This window comes from Leptonotus elevatus, chromosome 2, assembly GCF_054856555.1.
Source record: "Leptonotus elevatus isolate MCC_2025b chromosome 2, RoL_Lele_1.0, whole genome shotgun sequence".
In the NCBI taxonomy this organism is placed as follows: domain Eukaryota; kingdom Metazoa; phylum Chordata; class Actinopteri; order Syngnathiformes; family Syngnathidae; genus Leptonotus; species Leptonotus elevatus.
This window is the reverse complement of record NC_141240.1, coordinates 10,149,926-10,170,588: the sequence shown is the minus strand read 5'-3', so window position 1 is coordinate 10,170,588 and position 20,663 is coordinate 10,149,926. Positions and strand designations below refer to the sequence as shown.

General features: G+C 40.8%; 2 protein-coding genes across 5 annotated transcripts in view; both read right to left on the bottom strand.

Annotated features, from left to right (window-relative positions):
* LOC147178377 (signal peptide, CUB and EGF-like domain-containing protein 3) overlaps positions 1-3,690 on the bottom strand; it is a 109,072-nt gene extending 105,382 nt beyond the window's left edge. For 3 of the 4 annotated variants that reach the window (XM_086068300.1, XM_086068298.1, XM_086068299.1), the window contains exon 1: positions 3,288-3,690. In XM_086068300.1, coding sequence (XP_085924426.1) covers positions 3,288-3,387 — 100 coding nt within the window. In that variant the 5' untranslated portion in view covers positions 3,388-3,690. The remainder of the gene's footprint in view (positions 1-3,287) is intronic. The other variant, XM_086068301.1, reaches the window with a different exon arrangement.
* Positions 3,691-11,207: 7,517 nt separating this feature from the next.
* On the bottom strand, positions 11,208-20,143 carry LOC147178376 (uncharacterized). The gene is made up of 4 exons (XM_086070319.1): positions 20,041-20,143; positions 17,102-17,253; positions 16,223-16,385; positions 11,208-16,153 (listed from the first exon to the last, which is right to left on the bottom strand). The coding sequence occupies exons 2-4, from the start codon at positions 17,204-17,206 to the stop codon at positions 14,751-14,753; spliced, it is 1,671 nt and encodes a 556-aa protein (XP_085926445.1). The 5' UTR covers positions 17,207-17,253; positions 20,041-20,143; the 3' UTR covers positions 11,208-14,750.
* Between the last annotated feature and the right edge of the window lie 520 nt (positions 20,144-20,663).

Below are 20,663 nucleotides of genomic sequence, written 5' to 3'. Positions count from 1 at the left end.
AGCCATGCCAACCCATGTTAATTTGATTATGTTTACACGTTTTGACAAGGAACATTTTTCCCCCAAGAGGAACAACTTTAACTTTTAACTCATTCACTGCCATTGACGGCTATAGACGTCAAAAATTAATTTGAACTATTTCTATTAGTTTCGCATTTTTTCCACTTTTGTTTACAAGAGTATGAAAATCTAGAAAAAAATGATTGAACATTTACAACAGATATAAAAATTGTGATTAATTGTGAGTTAACTATTGAAGTCATGCAGTTAATTACCATAAAAAATTAAATCGCCTGACACGATTTAAAAAAAGAAAAAGAAAAGATTATTTAAAAATTTGGTACGTCATGGGATACAATTTTTTAATCGTAATTAATCGCATAACTTCACTAGATAACTCACTATTAATCACAAATGTTATATCTGTTCTAAATTATATATATAAATTAAATTATCTGAATTCTAGGTTTTCATGCTCTTGTTAACAAAAGTGGAAAAATGTTAAACTAATAGAAATAGTTCAAATGAATTTTTGACGTCTATAGCCGTCAATGGCAGTGAATGAGTTAATAAATGTGTGCTTGGTTGCAGGATTAAAAACAAATCCCATAAATCAGTTCTAATTTTTGTGGGGAAAGACTCAGACTTTAATTTAAAGAAGACAACCCAAGAATTTCCTTTTTAATAATTTGTTGTATGCTGCCCCAATACTCTAAACATGGCATTCTGATTAATATTGTGTTTGTGGAATTCAAGTTAAGAAGCAAAATCCACCCATTGTTGCCCAAGCCTCAGGCAACAACCAGAAAACAGGTGAGCTGTGATTGGTTGTTGCCTGAGCAACTGTGATGTCATTTTCAGTCGACAGCAAGTATCAAAATGACGGCCCTCTAGATGGATAAAAACTCATATTTCTCAATAAGAAACAATATTAATCGAAATGCCATGTTTTAGGACTATCGGGGGTACATAACATATTATTGTAAAGAACATTTTTGATTGAACACATCTCCCAGCTCAACTTGGCAGGCAGACTTTTACATGATCTTGTTTTTAAGGTATACATGCAGCCTTTGGCGGAGAAAGTCAAACAACTCAGGCAGCAGCTCCACAAGAGCGTCCCAGGCTACTGCACAAAGCACACAAGATGATGACAGGAGAAGTCTTTTTCCGATTGTTGCCCACTTTGTTTGTGATTCCTTTTATTTTCTGTTTTAACGAAGTTCAAGACCAAAGGGACAAGGTGTGCAGGTGGGACAATGTGGCTATTTATCTGACATAAGACAAAAGACGCATTTTGTGCTCTTGTTGGATTCTTGGGACCATTTACATTTTCAAAATGTCCAAATGTAATAAGGATTTCACCACTTTTCACAGAAATGATCCGTGTCAAAGACGCTAAGTCCCAACCCCTTTTAATATGCAAAATGTCTTGGTTTGTGGTGTGTGCGTGTGTAACATTGGCTTTCCCTATGGCCGAGTAGCAAAAGCGCCGCTACTTCATTAAATGCAAAGGAAAGGAAGCGAAGACAAAGCAAACAAAGCAAGAGTTGGGTGCAAAAGGAAAGGGGTGAGTGAATGTCGGGGGTGGGCTGGTGGGCTCCCTCCCTCTCTCGCACTCTCGCTCTCTCGCTCGCTCGTCTCCTCTCCAGATTGGAGGGAGGTAGGCAGCATCTCTAGGTAAGCGGCCCCGTCACTCGGGGTCTCATATTGCCAAGGCTGCTGGGTTCCCACAGTGTGACCGGACCTAGACGCGGCCTTCCTCCCCACTGCGCCGGCCCCGTGTCTTTAGACCCCCAGGCCCTGGAGCAGAGGTTACACCAACACAGCCAAGCACAGCAACATGTCAGGCCCACACCAACCGTTGCCTTGGTGCCGGCGCATTAGCGAAGCGCTCTTGACTGTGTTGGAAGGAAAGTGATTTGCCGTGACGTCTACGGCTCTCGTCCAGCCTTCGCTCCTCTTTGCCGCCATGTGGCCGCTCCTACGTCTGGCCTCACTTAATCTCTCCGGTTTCTCCGCCATTCTCCTCTTCGTCACATCCTCGAGTTTCTCCCTCCCTCATTCCGCCGTGGCTCTTCCCACCCTCTGAGTAATGACTTATGTCTGAGTGCTATGATTAGTCTGACATTGATGAAAGACAAAGATGCTTGTCAGCCTTGAGTAAGTGTCGAGCTGACAAATTGTGCCTTTCTTAAAAAGACGGCTTCCAGCTTGTCGGCGGCACCAAAGTCAAGAAAAATGTCGCCGCAAAATGAGTCTATGCTCTCGGGAAGTGGTCCCAGAGGCCGGTGGGGTCTCTGCTCACTGGTGACCAACAAACAGGTGCATGTCGCCATTTCACACCAATGCTTATGCAACCGTGTTCCACGCTACAAGGAAGCGTGCAATTGATGTGGAAAATAAAGTGAGAAAAAGTCGTTCTAATTGCAAAATGTAAATATTGAGTTTTCCCACAAGTGGGGGGCAGACCACCCAGGGTGCAAAATAGTCACCCACCCCCTTTTTTTTTTGCCTTGTCGACAGCGCGAGAGATGTCTTTTTGTGTGTGTGAAACATCACCAACCCACAATCAACACTCGCACACAAACCATTATGTGTCTTTCTTTGCATGCAAATACTTCTGGCAGGCCCGGCTCGGCATTTTGTATTGTGGGAACATGAAGTGACGAGGGGCCAAGCGGGACGGAATCACGGCGGAATACTGTGCCTCGCTTGTTCCTGCAAGGTGTCGGCAATCGAGGGGATTGAGGCTGGGTCGCTTGTGTGCTCTGGAGCATTTCTCACAGGACAAGAGAGCAAGAGGGCAGGCGGCGGGGCAACTCGGCACTGTAGCTGCAGTGTCTGACACTCACAGGCTCCTGCGTGTGTGCGTTACAGCCAGGTGTCAAATACTTGTCTGGACTGTGACAAATGCCTTCCGCTAGTCTGGCCGTACCTGTAAGATGGCCTATGAAACATAAGCGTTCGCACTGCTCAAGATCAAAGTCAAGCACTGGAATGACAGCAAACTTCATTTGAGTTGAGTTGTCTTCTGATGACTGCAAAATAAGGAGTCAACTGCTTCGACTCAACATGCGGTGCCTAAACACCTCAATTAAATGCGTGTTTTTAAACACAATACTTTGTGTACTTTTTAGTGTTCAGTAGCTCTGTGGGAGAGCCGTCATTAGCAATGCATCAAACAGTTGTTTTTTCTAAAGGACACTGCAGTTTGACAACACAAACAAAAAAAACAGCCCACAGCAGTTGCACTTAGATAATAAGTGGAGGAGGTGAAAACTTACCTTGGCTGGTTTTACTTCCTGAAGCGGACTGTTGGACAAAGGCGACCAGGCAGAAGCCAACAAATCCAAGGCTAGCGCGTATCAAGCCGTGCACATACATGCTCACTTTGCCTGCAGTTGAGCACTTTAGCCAAGATCGACGAGGTGCGGGAGCACGGCGGAGCGTGTGCGCGTCACAAAATTCTCCTCTTGTTATTCCTCGTGGGCGCGCGCGGACCAGAATCCAGTGCGAACCCCCTTTTTATTTTTATTTTAACAAAAAAATTATGTTTCTCTTTTCTTTGAAAAACGTGTTTACGCCTGTTAATTTAGTTTCAAGTTGTCGTCATTGCGGTCTGTGCGACAACGCGGAGCGCAGGGAGACTTATCTGTTATCATGTTTCGAGGCAGACCAATGTCATTTTGGGAGAGAGAGAGAGAGAGAGAGAGAGAGAGAGAGAGAGAGAGAGAGAGAGAGAGAGAGAGAGAGAGAGAGAGAGAGAGAGAGAGAGAGAGAGAGAGAGAGAGAGAGAGAGAGAGAGATGGAGCCGCGCGACGGACTTGGCAAGAAAAGGGGAGGAGAGAGGCGTCTTCGATGCACTCCTGGCTCTTCTTCCCTTTCCCTCGAACCGCGGAATTGCCTGCTCCTTCTTCTTCTTCTTTTTAATCGACAAGCTTCATGCAGGTGCTGCTTACCTGACTTTTGTAACGTGCGCTGATTACACATGCGCAGAAGCGATCATTTACACAAAGTTAATTGCTGTAGATAGATAGATAGATAGATAGATAGATAGATAGATAGATAGATAGATAGATAGATAGATAGATAGATAGATAGATAGATAGATAGATAGATAGATAGACAGACAGACAGACAGATAGACAGACAGACAGACAGACAGACATCCTTCCAAGGTCAACTGGGCCCGAGAACCATTCCTCCACGAAGAACTGAAACCTTCTAAACTCGATCTGTACATTATCTAAGAAGATGCCCATGGGGGGAATTATTTAATTACCACCAAAAAAAAAAGGTCCGCTGTAATTGGTTTATTACGCTGAAACATTTCCAGCTGTTGAAATTCCAGATCAAGGTGAATTAATTCCTCAGGTGATATGGCAAACAATCAGTAATTGTTTACAGAAACAGTGATGAAAGCTTTAGATAATCACCAAAAGCAATTACGTTCTGTGTCATCTGGTTCCAGAACCTTGACAAATACCATATTATCGGCTCCTCAGTGTGCGGTACTGAGGAGATGCAGCTCCACTGTCACATTTCTCTCTTAATGCCCTGCCAGAAAGCAGAAGAGCACATTTTGGCTGGATTCTACCTAAACGACACATGAAACTAGCAACATGTGAGGAGTTTATAAATTGAGAAGGTTCAAGATAGTTTTCACTGGCGGTCATCAGTACTTCAGTCCTGCAGACCACTGCAGCACTGCACATTCACCATCACCCCCAAGAGGACTGAGGCTTGACGAGTTCCATGACTCAAAAGCTCTCAATACCGCAAGCGCAACACACACTGAGTGTGCCACATTGCGGGGCATGAGTGACAAAACAATTGTTTTCATGCAGCATCCTGCAGTGTAAAAAATTATAATCATCACGACACCGGCATCCCTCTTCCACATTACTGCCAAAATTAATCAGTTGTTGATGCATTTATGTTTGACTTGATTCAGGCAGGTCAACAATTATCCCCGCTGCTTCCATGCGTATTTTTTGTCTTCTACGTCAAATGTAATTAGAACTTCAAAACAAGGCTTGAGTGGCAATAATTCTACCTTTACGGCATGATGGCGAGGGAAAAAAAAAACCTAAAAATAGTGAGGAGGAAAGGTGATAATTTTTCATTATCAGCTGTCTAATCAGAGCGTTGCCTGGAGCGGCATTAAAGTAAAAAATAATGTCACCCTGCGCAAGAAACATTGAAATGAGCTCAGCGTGTTTTGCCACAAACCAGGGGCCTCGTTAAGAGAGACATTCAGCACAACAGAACAATCTTCGAAGTAATCCCAGTTTGCATCCGTGCACGAAGATAAACATGGAAATGTGCGGCACAAAGACAAAGCATTCAGTGTAATTAAAATAAGTCCCACAAGGGATATGCATCCATATCCCTTGTCCAATTGTACAACCAAATGAGCTCAGAGAGTCACGGAGGGAGTCTGAATAAGTCACAATATGGTTGCCACACAGTCTGAGGGAGTCCTGCATTGGGATCTGTGTACTTTTCATGGCAACACTTCATTAAAGACAGAGAGCTGCGTGCGCGGGCATCACGCTGTGCAACAAACCAAGTTATTTTTACGTCGAGGGGAAGACCAGGCGATGTTTAATTTATGAGCCACTTCATAAAATACACACCGGCTACAGAGTGGGACACCAGGAAGGCGCCCAGAGACTTGCAAGTATCTTTAATATTCGTTTTCAGTTTTGTCGGTATAAGAAATAACTTATTTTTATCTCAGCATCTCAGTTTAAAGTAAAAAAAAAAAAACAGCAGCCACTACCAAAACCATGTCGGCAGTATACAAACTCCTAAAAATACACAGCAAATCAGTCAGTGTTTAATTTCTAGTGTTTGATCAAATATGCAGTAAGCAGTGCTATTTTAACACTGTTAGGATAAAAAAAAAAAAAAAAAGTTACATTGTCAGAGTAAATTTCCTTGAGGGTTGGGGTGGATATTGCGTGTTTTACCTTGCGTGTTAAATCGACCACACACTTCATTTCTGGTGAAGGAGAAACGTTCCAAATTTCCAGCGCGCTGTTGACATTTCAATAGCGATACATCCAGCTGTTGTTGTTGGGGTGGTGTGGCTCTGTGGTAGAGTGGTCCCCTCTTGACCCTGAGATCATGGGTTCGATCCCAGACCAGTGTGTCTTTGTCAAACTACCCTTAAGCAAGATAATGAATCAGTAATTGCTCCTGATGCCATCTCATCAGTAGACAAAATGTGAAGCGCTTTGAGGGCCTTGTAAGAAGGAAAAATACTATATATATAAGTATTATTTGAGTAAAGTGTCATTTGAATTAAGTTTTTAACACTGACACTAGTGCAATACTCTCATAAGTGTTTAAACACCAGAGTTAGTGTAGTTTGGCAGAATGAAATGTTTAACACTGACACTAGTGTAGTAGAGTAAGTTCAACACTACTCAGTGTTTACCGGAGTCGATTTTTAAGACTATACAGTGTTGGAGTAACATTGGTTAAGTGTGAAAAAAGTAACACTTTGAAAAGTGTCAGGTTTACAAAGAAAGACCTACACAGTAAATGTTTTCAATTTGGTCCCACTCTTTGGTCCCATTAAACAGAGTAAAATTTACACAAAATAGTTTTACTGTGAACGAGAACGTTTGCCTATCCCATGAAAAAAAATCTGTTAAAGATTTTTCACTCAGTAAATTTGGCAAAGAGAGATTTTGACATAATTTTACTATAGTTTTTTATTTTATTTTTATTTTTTTTAAAGTCACTCAAGGGTTGAGGAACAAACTCACCACTTCAGGTTGGGATACAGCCAATCTACTCTCTGAACCATGCAACTCCTACTGTGTGTTAGTATATTGCTCTCGTCAGTTTTTATCTTCATACCTCCAAGTCGTCTTTTGTCTCCTTTTGGATATAATCAAACAGTAAGTGTGGCATAGCTCAGGTGGTAGAGTGGCAGTCGCCCAAGCTGAAGGTCATGAGTTTGTTCCTTAACCATTGTGTAACTTTAACTAAATGTCCTTCTAAAATGTACTCTACTAGGTTTTTGTCATGAGAAAGGCCAATTCTCTCATACACAGTAAAAATACTTTGAGTAAAACTTACTCTGAATGTTTTACTCTCTTCCAACTGTAAATGTTACTCTGTTGAGAGCGGGGCCAATTTCGCTCTATTTAGAGTAAAATCTACTCTAGAAAATTTACAGTGTATATATCCCAATACAGCTAACATTTTTCTGTAAAATTTCATTCGATTATTGGCAGTTTTCTGTTCTCCAAATTTCTAGTTTCTGATCATAAAACAGCCGCAATCGGGTGTCTGATACCGGTATCATCCAGCATTGCAAGCCCCATGCCGATAACTGAAATCGGTGCCTCCCATCCGTTGTTAACAAGCTGTGTTTTCATTTTGCCTTACGTCCGTATTGCATGAAGCGAACGCTCCAACAGCTGCTCCAGGAAGATAAACAGAAGATGGATGCATGTTGGGAAGTGTGTGCAAGTGCAACACTCCACCACCGAGCAAGGAGCCTCGCAGCGAGCCTGATGTTCTCTTCCAGATGGTCACATATCACCGCTCCACACTTGCTTTCTTCTCACTGCCAAGGCTCAGAGCTCAGAACCTTCTCCACTTTCACCCCATTCCTCCCGGTGGGGGCCGCATACCAACACCGCCGCAGGCCCAGCAGGATCTCTTGGTACTCGCCGTGCCAGCACCACAGGGGAGGAGAGTGGCTTTTGAGAGCTGCACACTTTTTTTTTTAGCATATGCATGGCGGGTCAAGGCTGTGGGCTTGCCCAAGGAATGCTTCCAGACCACAGAACTGAGACGTTGGCACTTAACGTGGCGCTGCGCAGGCGGAGTGGTTGAGGTGTCACGCAGGCACAAACCCGTCTCACTTAAACGCGCGGCTGTCAGAATCTCATTTTGCAGCATCATTGCTGAAAAGGACCCCAGTGGCACAAGAGTCATTACAAAAAACAAAAGCTCAATAAGGAAGTGCGTTCCTCCCACTTTCTTCAACTAGGGATTCCTGCTTTCATCCTCCTCTGACCTACTTTCATTCCCAATTCTAACATCTGATGAATCTGGGATATTGTCTCTTAAATAGCACTCCATTCCTTCTTTCCCCGACTACTTTTGGCTCAAACAAAGAAAGTTCTGGTCGCTCGCTTTAACTGGGGTCTATATTATTAAGCTTAAGATTTGAATGGCATAGTAAATAATACATACATATGTGGCAAATGGTTTGACTTTCTCCAAATCTTCTCTTGGACAAACATTTGAAAGAAAGTATAGAAGACTTTCATTACAGTCCTACAAGTTTTTTCTGCAAATACATTAAACTATCAGGTCAAGGGATTGTATGAAGATCCACATAGCAAAACACCTCTTTTTCGTCAATTAGTTACATTCATTGCTACAGACCTAATTATTTGTTTTTTTGTGGACCAGTGCACAACATCACAATTCATGGGATGAGATGAGTAAGTATGCCCAAACTTTTGACTGGCACTTTTTTTTCCTTTTTTTTTTACCAAAGTCTAGAGTCTTCCAAGCTGGCTATTGTCATTCACACACAAAAAAATCATATAACACAAGAGGGAATTATATAAATAAAACGTATCATGTAACAGAGGTGGAAATGTCAGCTTGGTGAAGAAATGCAACAAATATTGTCATTGATTAAAAGTATTTGGAAATCTGACATAATGGTAATTAAAAGCAGAAGTTGCAATAGGGATGGATGAGTACTGATACCAGTTATCAGTACAGAGGTGATACCTGGCCTTATTTTAACTCTTCTGGTCATTTAACTATCAGAAATTATAAATTTGGAGAATAGAAAATTGCAATTCATTTCATGCAATGTTGAAGGGACAGTGTGTAGGATTTAGTGCCATTTGTTAGGTCGTCTTCGTGTTGGGTCCTTTTTTTCCTTGTGCATGTTTTTGTACCTTCTCAACTTTTTCAATCCCTCCTTTTGTGTTGCACCTGCCTCTCTTATTTGTGTCTTATCCATCATGTTTTGCTATCATTTTACCCTGAACTGTGAGTTGGAGCATTAATTTGTCCCTTGATGATTTTTTAGTGATTGGATTACTTTTGTATTATCGTGTGCATACTTCTGACCAACAAAAGTAGTGACGGACTTAAATGCTGCTCTTGGGTCCTTGTTTGTGGTATTCTGTATGTGAAATGCACGCTCACAACTGGCTAACATAACTGAATGGCCATTCAATTAGCCGTCATTGTTTTCAATATAACATTTTATTTTGCCTTAAAAAAATAATAATTCAATGTTGCTTTCAGAGGGTTATTGTCCATCTGCACTGAAGCATTTTCCCATCAGTTTTGTAGATTTTGGCTGAATGTAAGCAAAGAGAAATGCTACATCTCGCATGTATTCTGGTTTTTATTGTCAGGAGTCACCTCATTAACTCATTCACTCCAAGCCATTTTCACTGAAGCAATCCACTTCACTCCCAGCTGTTTTACTGGATTTTGATTGATTTTGCCATGCCTACAGAATATTGTCATCTATTGCTATAAAAACATGGGACCTACCAAAAGAAAGATTAGAGTCTTGTCTTTCATCAGGTAAAAAAGTACATTACTATCTGTTTCTGTTTTACAATTAGCATTAGAATATAGCTAAGTTTCATCATTATTCACAAATTAATTTAGAACTGTGAGTAAATTAGCTTTTTTTTTAACATGGCCTGGTTGATCTCTTTTGGTCTGCTGCCACCTGCTGGTCGTTTTTGTAATAACTACAATTTCTTTAATCGTTCTTTGTAGTTGAGAGGCTGCATCAAAGCCTTCTGTATGCTCTAGCATTAAAAAATATATTATTTTTTTAAACGTATAAATATGTCTTTGGGACACTTGAAACATTTAAAATAGAACGTATTATTACGTTTTGTGAGCAAATGAGTTAATGGACCATTAGCGTTCATATAATGTGCAAGAAAACATGTGTAACCTTTGAAATGACCTTGATTTCTGTCCAAGCGTTGGACAGAAATCAAATTTCAAAACCAAAAACCACAACAACAATTCCATACATTACTGTTTCCAACGTGAATGTCACATAATTACGGTATGGAAAAGGTACAGTGTGCGAACCTTTGGATTTAATAACTAATTTCTCCTCCTTTTGGCAGCAGCAACCTCAAGCAAACTGTTCCTGCGGTTGCACATCAGACCTGCTCGGGAGCAACAACAACAGTCCATGAGTATTCTCGGGTGTCTGCTATGAATTGCAGCATCGCCATTGTGTTGTGGTCAGGAATCAGAATGGGCCAATCCCTCTCTTCTGCAGAAGACGTTCACCGTTGATTTAGTTGTGTGCCTCAGGTTGTCGTCCTGTCGCATCTCAAATCTTCCATTAAGCTCCAATTGGCAGAGATGCAGTCTTGATTAACTTGGGAATTCATTTTCTATCGAAGATAGCGATGCATCCAGGTTGTTTATCAAGTCAGGGCAGCTTGAATCAACCTTGCCTCATTGACTGGCCTTTCTTGGTTAGCTGATTCCTGACACAAATTAACTCTTGGAGAAGTCATTAGCCATGGGATTCACACACGTTTTCCACCCTGCGCTGAATGTTTTACATGAGCGCATTCCACCTGTACTTCTTGAAAGATAAAAGCCATATTGTGAAATATCTCATGTTGAAGCATTTCATTGTGGTTATGTACAAAGGCAATATCATAAAATCGTAATTTCTGTCCAAACCCTTGTTGTCCCAATGAGTATTCTTCTTTTTTTGGTGCTGTTATGGGACATTGTCAGACATAACATGACCACATCTTGTCTCTGTGATGTTGTCTGATGCGCAACAAGTTGAAACCTTCCAACTGGTGTTTTTGTCACAGAGCCCTCAGGCCAGGCTGCAATATTCTCTACTGTCAAGTCAGATCCTTTTTCGTGTTACGCAGGTCTCTGCATTGTTGCAGCACGTAGACATCACACAGACAGTCTTAATAGTCATGCTCGAAGGGCTTCAGGTCATGTTTTGTCAGAGGTGCGAGTGCGTGTACAGCAGACAGGTAATAAAGTGGATCAGAAGAGGACAGGCACTTTTATTTCTGTTTCGATTCTAAAAAAAATAAAAATAAAATCCTGACAAGCCTGTACTATTTAAGGAATGCATTTCAACACACACTTGTGTATTTTCAAACAAGAAAGAATACTTTCATGCTGAGAGCTGTGTCTGCCATATAGTCTTTTTATTTGTAATTAATGTAATGCAAATGAATGTGGTTGAAATCCTCCTCCTATTCATTAGTTAGTAGGCTTGCTGGCTTTAAGGGAGAGGAACCCTGGAACAGTCGCCATTCAATTCAATTCAGTGTTTGGACAATCAACAATCATTAAACATGAATGATTAAAAAGTTGAATTAATAAATGGAAGTGTATCTCAAACTGAGTGAAGAACAAAGCGGCACATAAGTCATCATTCTGTCTGCTATTGTTGGAAAGTTGCAGGATATTAAGTTGCATCTCGTGTGAGTGGAAACAATGTAATTTTCTTTGCTGCGATAAATGCCAAGTTTCATTTCTCTTCATCATTTTGAATGCCAAAGCCCTGCTGTCATAATAGTCAACTGTGTGTTTGCCCCTCACACAAAGCCATTAGGCTATCATAAATAAACTTTATTTCTGTGGAGCAGAGAGCAAAAAACGATGAAGCATTTCCTACAAGTCATCAGGGCCTCATTATCTTTTATTCTCCATAATAAAAAATGGTAAGGAATGGCGGCTTATTGTTGGATTACAAAAAGGCAAAAATAAAGCAAAAACAATCTTCTTTTTTTTCATATGGCATATACTAGGTGTGCTCATAGCCAAGTTCCCAAAAATAATCCATCAGCGATGTGTTGGGCTTCCCATTAAACAATAAATTTGAAGAACCAAAGTAAACAATACTCTAAGGACTAAACATTTTTAACCGCAGCGCAGCACATTTCGAAACACTTCTTGTATGAAGCCATTTGGCAAAGGTGTAATGTAATCAACAGTCAATTATTGTTATTGTCAGGTAAAAGTCTCAAACTGCAGCTTTGAGTAAATTCAGCACTGAGTCGGGCATGTTTGAACCTCAGCAATGGCTTCGTGCCACTTTGTCTGCGCTAATCCTCTTTGATGGCCTTGCAAGTGAAGAAAAGGATGAGGCTTTTCAGCAGACGCTATGTGAAGAGGTACGTCATGAAATACCAAAGATTCTGGCCATGTTTAATTCCACTCCTTTCCCGTGAAATACAATATGAAGCTTAACAACACCAGACATGGTTTGGTTTGGGTCCTGATGATACTATGATGAAAAAAACCATTCAGCAAATTGTCCACCAATGTAAAATGTAGTCATGGTAAAAGTTCAGCTGCCCAGAATAAAATACAATTACAAAACTGTCAAATAAGAGGTTTAGAATTTAAATCCTCATAAATGGATGGGAGTTTAACGCTCAGCCGTAAAGATCCAGATTCCAAACAATTATATTCAGACTGTTGAGGAGGCTATTGGCTAATTTGTTAATCTCCCCTTTAGCTCTTTCATGATGTGCATGCAAAAGTAAGGCCAATACAAATATTAAAACTGAGCTGTCATGAAAATGCCCCTTATCTGTATGTTTGATGTTCGGGGTCATGTTAAATATACATAAATAATAACAGCTCGCAGTTTTCTTCTTTTTTTTTCCTTACAAAAAAAACCTCTCTCACATAGGCACAATTTTAATGTGCCCTACAATGAAAACGGAAGGAATATGAGCATGCTTTATTGCTGTTTCACTAGATAGTCGGGTTAATTCTCTTACAATAGGTGAGTATAGGCAACAGTGTAGTTTATGTTTAGAATCGGATGTTCATCGTTTTGGTTCTTGTCCTCGCTCGTATCAGTGGCACAGGATCATTTGTGAATAACCACCGCCCTCTAGTGGCCAACGTGTTTTTCCCTTTTCTTTTCTTTTCTAGTGGAGGTTTAGACCAAATTCACAGTACAGTATTATATAGCGGCTTACCTTTTAGTGGCTTACCAAAGTGTTTCTTGTTAAGAAGCTAAACACACAACACATTTTTCTAAAGCTCTCTTCCCTCCAAATACACAAACAGTTAATATCTGATCAGGCATGTTATTCAGACAGGCACGCAGGCAGGCAGGCATATACTGTCAATGTATCATACACAAGCAGCAGCGACGATGAACTACAGAAAAACGGGTTGCACCAGTTTTTGCACCTTCACATTAGATGACTGCGCTGGAGCCTTGAGACGAGCCTGTGACTATATATAGACTTGAAACCAAATATGTCCTATTCCAAATGCACGACAGATCAGCTCTAAAAGCAATCCAGAACATACTTCTTCTTTTTTTTTTTAAATCAACACCTTCCTGTTTTTCGACACCTTTACATACTGCCAACTGCCACAATGCGGTAATTTAAAAAAATACAAATGCATGTTGCCAAAATTCCTGTAGTCAAAAGGAAGTAGGCCTACTGAAATCAGACAGTAACAGAAATCCATTATTTCCTGTATAAAAGTTTAAGGTTAGGTACATCCTGTAGGTGTTTTTTCTTCGTAAGAGTTAAATATGAATCCCTGAGTGCTTAACTGACAGAAAGGATAGGCCTAATGTGTGCAATAGTGTGCATGTTAACAATTAAAGTAGCAGATAACAATGGAGTTAGTTACAAGGGCATTGATGGCCATCAAGTCTTACGAGGAAGGTTATATAGATATATATACATATTAATATGTATAGTACGCTATTCACAAATTATTGATGCCCAATCAAATACTTTTTTTCTTTTAACCCACAAAGTTCTTGACTAAGCGGGGATATTGACCATTTGCACCGACGTCACGTTATCACTTGACTGCCCTATGACGGACGGCGGAAGGAAATGATTGTTGAATGGAAGTGGACGTGACCCGGAGCGACTTAGCGACTGTTATTTTACAAATTAAAAGTTATTATTGCCCATAAAGCCATGGAACCTTTTACCTCAACCGAAGGTCGCCTGTCAGTCGAAGTTGCACATTTAGTCGGGCCTCATAGAGCGCGATATTTACTTAAGTTGGAGATCGCTAATTTGAAAACAGACCCTTATCTTCTGTTGCCAGGATTCACAGCGCACGACTTATATCATTATGTAGTCAATGCCGTCTCTTCTCTTTACACCGGGGCTGATTCAAAAGCTTGTCGCTGGCTGAGTCTCTGGGACGAAATGCTACGCTCACACCCGGGGACAATATACCTCGTAATGCAACGGTAAAACTTGTTTATCATGCTAACTGACTTATTTGTAAATAGTCCGTTCTATATTGAAACGTTGTGATGATGTCATGTTACTATGTTTACTAGCATGGAACAAATGACTATCGTAGTACAGGCAAGTGGCTCTTTTGCCGTCCAGTGTCCCCGAGGGGGCGTTCCCATGAGAGCTGTGACGTCACGTGCAAAGGTCAATACCGCCAATAAGGTTTGACTCACCCAAAAAACAAATACATTTTATAAACACATAACAAAATCTTGCAAAAAAAAAGGAAAAAATAATCCTTGAGTTGCCAAATCAAGAGTATCCACTGCATAATCTTGTGATGTTGGGGTGTTGATCAACACAGGATATCCACTGGGAAATACTGTACATTTGTGTCCCGTACCTCTGAACATGATGTATGTTTGTATTTATTTACAGGCCATTATGTGTAAGGAATTAATGGTATTTTGAGGGAGTGTCTGGTTTGTCTTAGTCCCTAATCAGTCCGAGTTTCTTCAGGGCTTCACGTCGTTCCACTCCATTTGCATCCCGAGGGCAGATCAGCACACTGATGCCTTGCGACCGTGGCAGCATGTGGGAGTCCTTGGACTGCTGGAGGGCAGAATGGGAGGAAGCGCGACTCCGAAAGTCAGGGCTGGCGGCATGAATGAGGCATCGCTCAACACTAATCCTCTCATGATCTACGGTGCGGCTTGGGCGGAGGCCGGAGTGCTCCGTGGCACCTGACTGGGCAGCCGTGACCTTGGTTAACTGCTTGACCAGGTCCGAAGGTGACGGCGTAGGGGATCTCGCTTGAGAGTAAATTGAACTCGCTGCAATATTATTGACAGGAGATTGTTCACGAGCTGACAAGAGAGGTCTGGCACTGTTACCGATGGCAGAGGAGGCAGGCGGAGTCGTCGAGGGAGGAGACAGTAAGGACGTAACGCTCATGGAGCGATACACTGGAGTTAGATTGGATGGACTCGGGCGAGACGGATTGCTCGGAGATGAAAGATTTGCCCATGACTTTCGAGTTTGTGGGGGTAGGTTACTATTCAAGGCGGGGCCCGAATCAGTCACAGAACCTTTAAGCAGCCCGAGCTTCTGGAGGGCCTGAAGGTGGATTATCTCACGGTCCAACAGTTGTTGGTCGCCGTTACCAATGGGTGAATTCGATTCTTCTGTTTGTGTGCGGTACGGTGACTTGACCGAAGGCCTTGTTGGTTTAGGAGCCACGAGGGGCGGTGGGCTCCTGGGCTCTGTGGCTTCAGGATGACGGCTCACTGGTAGAAGGGACTCCAAAGCGGGGAGCCTTTGACGAGCTTCCATCGGGAGCTTGTCTGTTGCTTTCTTGTTAACCGGCGGGCTAACAGCAAGTTTCTTGTCTAAGGCTCTCTGGTACAGCCGATTCAGGTCAACAGAGACTGGCCTGCTGTTGTTGGAGTCAAGGGAGGCTTTGATGCTGTCAGCCTCAGGATCAGGATCTGGATCAGGTTTTGGATCATGTCCCGGACAATCCATGAAGTCAGATGGCGGAGGAATCAGTCCTAGATCTAAATCAGGAGTCATGCAAGTGATTGTGTTTGGAGAGTCGTCAATGGGGGGTAAACATAGTCCATCAGCAGCCATATCTAGCGGGATATTGCAACCAGGAACCAAAAGTCGGGCTTGTGATAAGCCATTCATTGAAGCTCGAAGTTCTTCTGTGGTGTCTTCAGAAGCAGTGGTGAAGTTTGCTTCACGGGTTTGGTTCAGAAGATGCTTAACTATGTTTTCTTCAGTTGATGATATGTACACGGGCTTCTTCTCTACTGGAAAGCCAGACAGCAAAGTGGGCGAGGTTTGGGATCGCTGATCCATTTCAGACTTGAAATTCAATCCAGAAATATCTACAAAACAAAAGCACATAACTAATAATAGGCATCTTATTTAGGCAAAGAGGTCATTTTCTTCCATACCATTGAATGTATTCAGACCCGTCTTCCATGGCAAATGTCCAGAGTCTGGTTCGTCATTGGATAGTCCGCTGTCCTCCTGCACTTCCAACGCTTCGATGGTCTGCTCCAGATACATGAGGCACGCCCTCTCCTCAGCTGATAGGTATTCCATGCTGTCCTCGCTCTGCAGACATGAAAAATACCTTACGGTTGTCCAAATTCTTTCTCTCCCCACCTCTCTTTAACTTTCGCTCTCTTTCTGGTCATCACATCACCCTGAATGTGGCAATCAGAAACAAAGAAGTGAGTCTATTGAGGTACATTTTCTATTAGCAAGACAAAACCCCCCCGCTATAAACTATAAATAAATCAAAACTATACCGTGGGCATTTCACTTGATTACAGTTGCTTGTGTTTCACATTTCTTCATACTTATACACACACAATTGTCCATTGTTTTCCTCTTTGTCAATTAATATCATAAATGAGCTTTCAGGTTCATTTTAAATGTATTTATTGCGGAAGAAGTCGTTTGAGAATTGTAGTTTACTTTATTACACAGTACATACAGTACTTAGTGAGCTTTTTTTTTGTTTTGCACAAGAAGACATACTCCATATTTAAAAAACGAAAAAACTAAACTAATACTAAAACTAATACAAACTCAAATGAAGCATTTTCAGACCCCCCATCCAAAAAAACAAACTTCACTCTTAATAATGAATTCAAAGTAACAATAGAAGTTAAAATGAAATAAACGCTAACAAGAATATAAATTAAAAAAATCCCACAATATTATAACTGATGTGATTGAATGAGTGTAAACATAGTAAAAGATGCAAATAAAGAAGAATATCAGCTATCCAAGCAGTCAGTCTGTAGAGGAGACGATTGACTCACAAAGGCAGAGTTCATGCTGATCACGCTGTCATGGCTTCCGCTGCTCTCCTTATTGCTCAAGCATGCCAAAGTAACGCCATCATTCCACGTATCAGCCGTCGACATTGCACAGGGAAGGGGCTTGGGGCTGGTTCATCAAGCTGTGGAAGGATCTAAAGTGTTAGGGAGAAAAAGAAAGAAAGAAATGGTCACGGGATCAGTCTATTTTAACAGAATAGTTTTAGCAGTAGTCGCGTATAGTATATATAGGCTCAACAATTATCATTTATATCTAGTCTACTAATAATGTTGTGATTTTTGTTGCACTAACTCCAGTTGAAGTTGGGATGTTGTGTATAACGTAAATAAAACAGAATACATTTATTTGTAAATCATTTTCAAAAGAAAACAGTACAAAGTCAAGATTGTTCAAACTGATGATTTTTGTTGTTGTTGATATTCACTATTTTTTAATTTAACCTTTCCTTTTAACGACACTCAATAACTGAAAACATTAACTGTTGTTAAGGTGGAATTATTTTCCATTCTTTCGTGATGTACACACATTTGATCACATTTTATCACTTGCTCAACAGTCTGGGGTCTTTGTTGACATATTTTGTGTTTCATAATGCATGCAAAGTGGTGAATCTCACCCATTCTTGCGTGTGTACAACTGAGCCTTTCGAGGATGCTCTCCAGTGGAACTTTTGATGCCTAGGGGTGTGCCAAAAAATAAATTCTCATAAGAATGGCGATTCTCATTTAGTACGATTCAGAATCGATTTTAAATGTCCCAAAATCAATTTTATTTAAATTATTTTATACTGTCTTCCCTTTGTTTGTGTGTGCCTTTATTGGGAGCGCTGTTCATGTTGTACCCGATTTGGCCACTTAGGGGCAGTGTGGTTTCACGCGGTCTGATACACTGTTAAGTTGTAACCACATTAGAGAGTAGAAGGAAAAAGTCACGATCAAGTTATTCCAATAAAAGTTTTTTTCAGCATGGAGCCATTCTTTTGAGTGATAAAGTGCCGCGAGTAGAGCACTAATTAGCATTAGCGAGTCAGACTGGAGTAGATCATTAGGATTCCTTGAACATCTATAAATTGAAGCAAAAATAATTTTTAATCAAATCATTTTGAATCAAAATCGCCCCTAATCGAAAATCGATTCCGAATCGAATCATGCAACCAAAAATCGGAATCGAATCGAATCGTGAGACATTCAAAGATTCCCACCCCTATTGATGCCCCTGTCCCAGCTTTTTTGGAAAGTGCTGCAGGCATCAAAATCAAAATAAGAGAACAGTTGCAACAACAACAACAAAAATTCCAGCGGGTTGAACTTTTGAATATCTTATCTTTTTAGAATATTTAATTGCATTAATGTTGAGAGGGATTTGCAAATCTCTGTATTCTGTTTTTTATTTACATTTTAAACAACATCCTAACTTCACTGGAATTGGGGTTTGTATGTTTACATGTAATATCACCAAATTAGGACTTGTATGTTGGGCAGAATAGAGTTTTTGACTATTTTATGGCTTTAGAAAGAAATAGAGGTGAGAAAGACATGATTAGAAACACGTGTGTCCCACTTTGAAAATAAATGGATCGTTTTTAAAACTTTAAACAAGGACTGCAACTAGATTTCAACATTAACTTTAGCAGCTATAGTTAGTGCAACAACATGAGTTATACTGGCTAGTCTCGCTGATGATCCAAAGTCGCCATGGCAACGACAGAGAAACAGCTGTTTTTACAACAATGTGATTTTGAAGCTTTGAGGTCAGTTTACGTATTTACAATATTTCTGCTTTACCAAGTAAGTAGAAAGAAATATGCTTTGAGTGAAAGGCGGAGAACATCCTGGACTGGTCATGAGCTAATTGCAGGGCACATTCACCTGCACAACACCAATGCAAGCACTGGGAGAACATGCACACTCCACACAGGAAGATCAGAGCACAGATTTGAACACGGATCTTAAGAACTAGCCACTCAATCACCGTGCCGCTCCACCCACAGAAAATATTATGTTAACCAAATAAATGATACTGAGAAAGTGAGACGTTCTGGCCTAACGCATTTGCTGACATCAAGTTAACGTAACAATGTAATATTCCACTCATTTTGATTTCTTTAAGCAAATGACTCTCCCTCCTTCCAATGGAGACAATCTGTAGAGTGAAAGAGGAACTTTCAACAGCTTCTTGCAGTCAACACCTGTGCGTACAGGAAGAAAACTAGCAGGGTGCACCCACAGCTGAGTCAGGATCAAATAGTGAGTGGAATGTCACTTTGCTTGCTCAAATGCCTTCATGACAACTGAGACATGAAAGACATTATAAAGTCAGCGCTGTCATGTGCTGGGCGTAGATCTTGAAGCATATGAAACATCTAAGTGGAGCAGTCAGCCAAATATCTTTTAATGAGCATGGTGAACATATTTTAAATGATAAGTCACTGTGATAGCAATATTTGTGTCTTCCAATGTGGAACACGTGCATTCAAGTGTAAGAGAACGACCTTAATGGTTAACAGTAAACATACGTTGTGTAACTCACAAGCGCTGATTAATGTTTAAACTCAGTACATTGTCCTCTTACAGGTTCTGATTGGCAAATATTGAATGTACTTACTTCCCTTAACAGTCTATTTAATCAAGCAAACTGTTCAATGATTACGCACTCAACAGTGGGACCCTCGTAAGAAAACAGTTCCCATTTTGCAAGAAAGGCCATTAATAAATGTTGTAAACTATAATTTGGAGTGAAACAGGAAGTGATGCAGAATATGTGGAAATCTACTGTATAGATAAAGATCTCAATCTTCTCAGGAACACATTCTTAAAACCAAGTTGTTTTAAAACAAAATGATCAACGGTAAACACCTTAGGAGAGTATAGTTTAACATTAAATCAAGTTGCGAATGTGGTACAGTAGAATAATAACTCACCAGAGCGTTGGACATAAATGTAGACAGGTTGAATTGAACCGTGTGTAGGTGTCATTCCATCTCTGAGGTTGTGCGTCCTGCCTCCACTAAATCTGAGAAAAAGGGTGGGGCATGTTGGCTACAACCATCCTGTGCTTAGCCAATCAGCTTCCTGACATGTGGTCACGTGGTGGCAATCAACCAGCCTGACAGACATGTGGCACTACTGGAATTGAATGGTGTCTATTGTTTAAATAATCTCATACTAAGCAAAAACACAGGAAGTGTTTTCATGTCTTAATGCTGATGAAAAACAAACAACAAACTGTTTGAGCATTTATTCAGCTGTTATCTCCCACATTTAGAAGCAACTACAGCAATTGAACGAACCCAAATAGTAGCATTAGCTAATGCTACTTGGTTTTATTGTTGACTATTTATCTAGTGATCAAACGCTCACAAGATGTAGGAAGATTGCTCAATATAGGCACAGGCAAGCACTTCCCTAATTTTTGCTAGTGATGCTTTGCAGTGAGTTAAAGAATTGTACTGCATCAAACAAAGAGCTGTCTTAATATTTGTGGTACAGTGCTATTCCATCGCAAACTACAATCCCAATAATGAACATATTGTTCCATTAATAC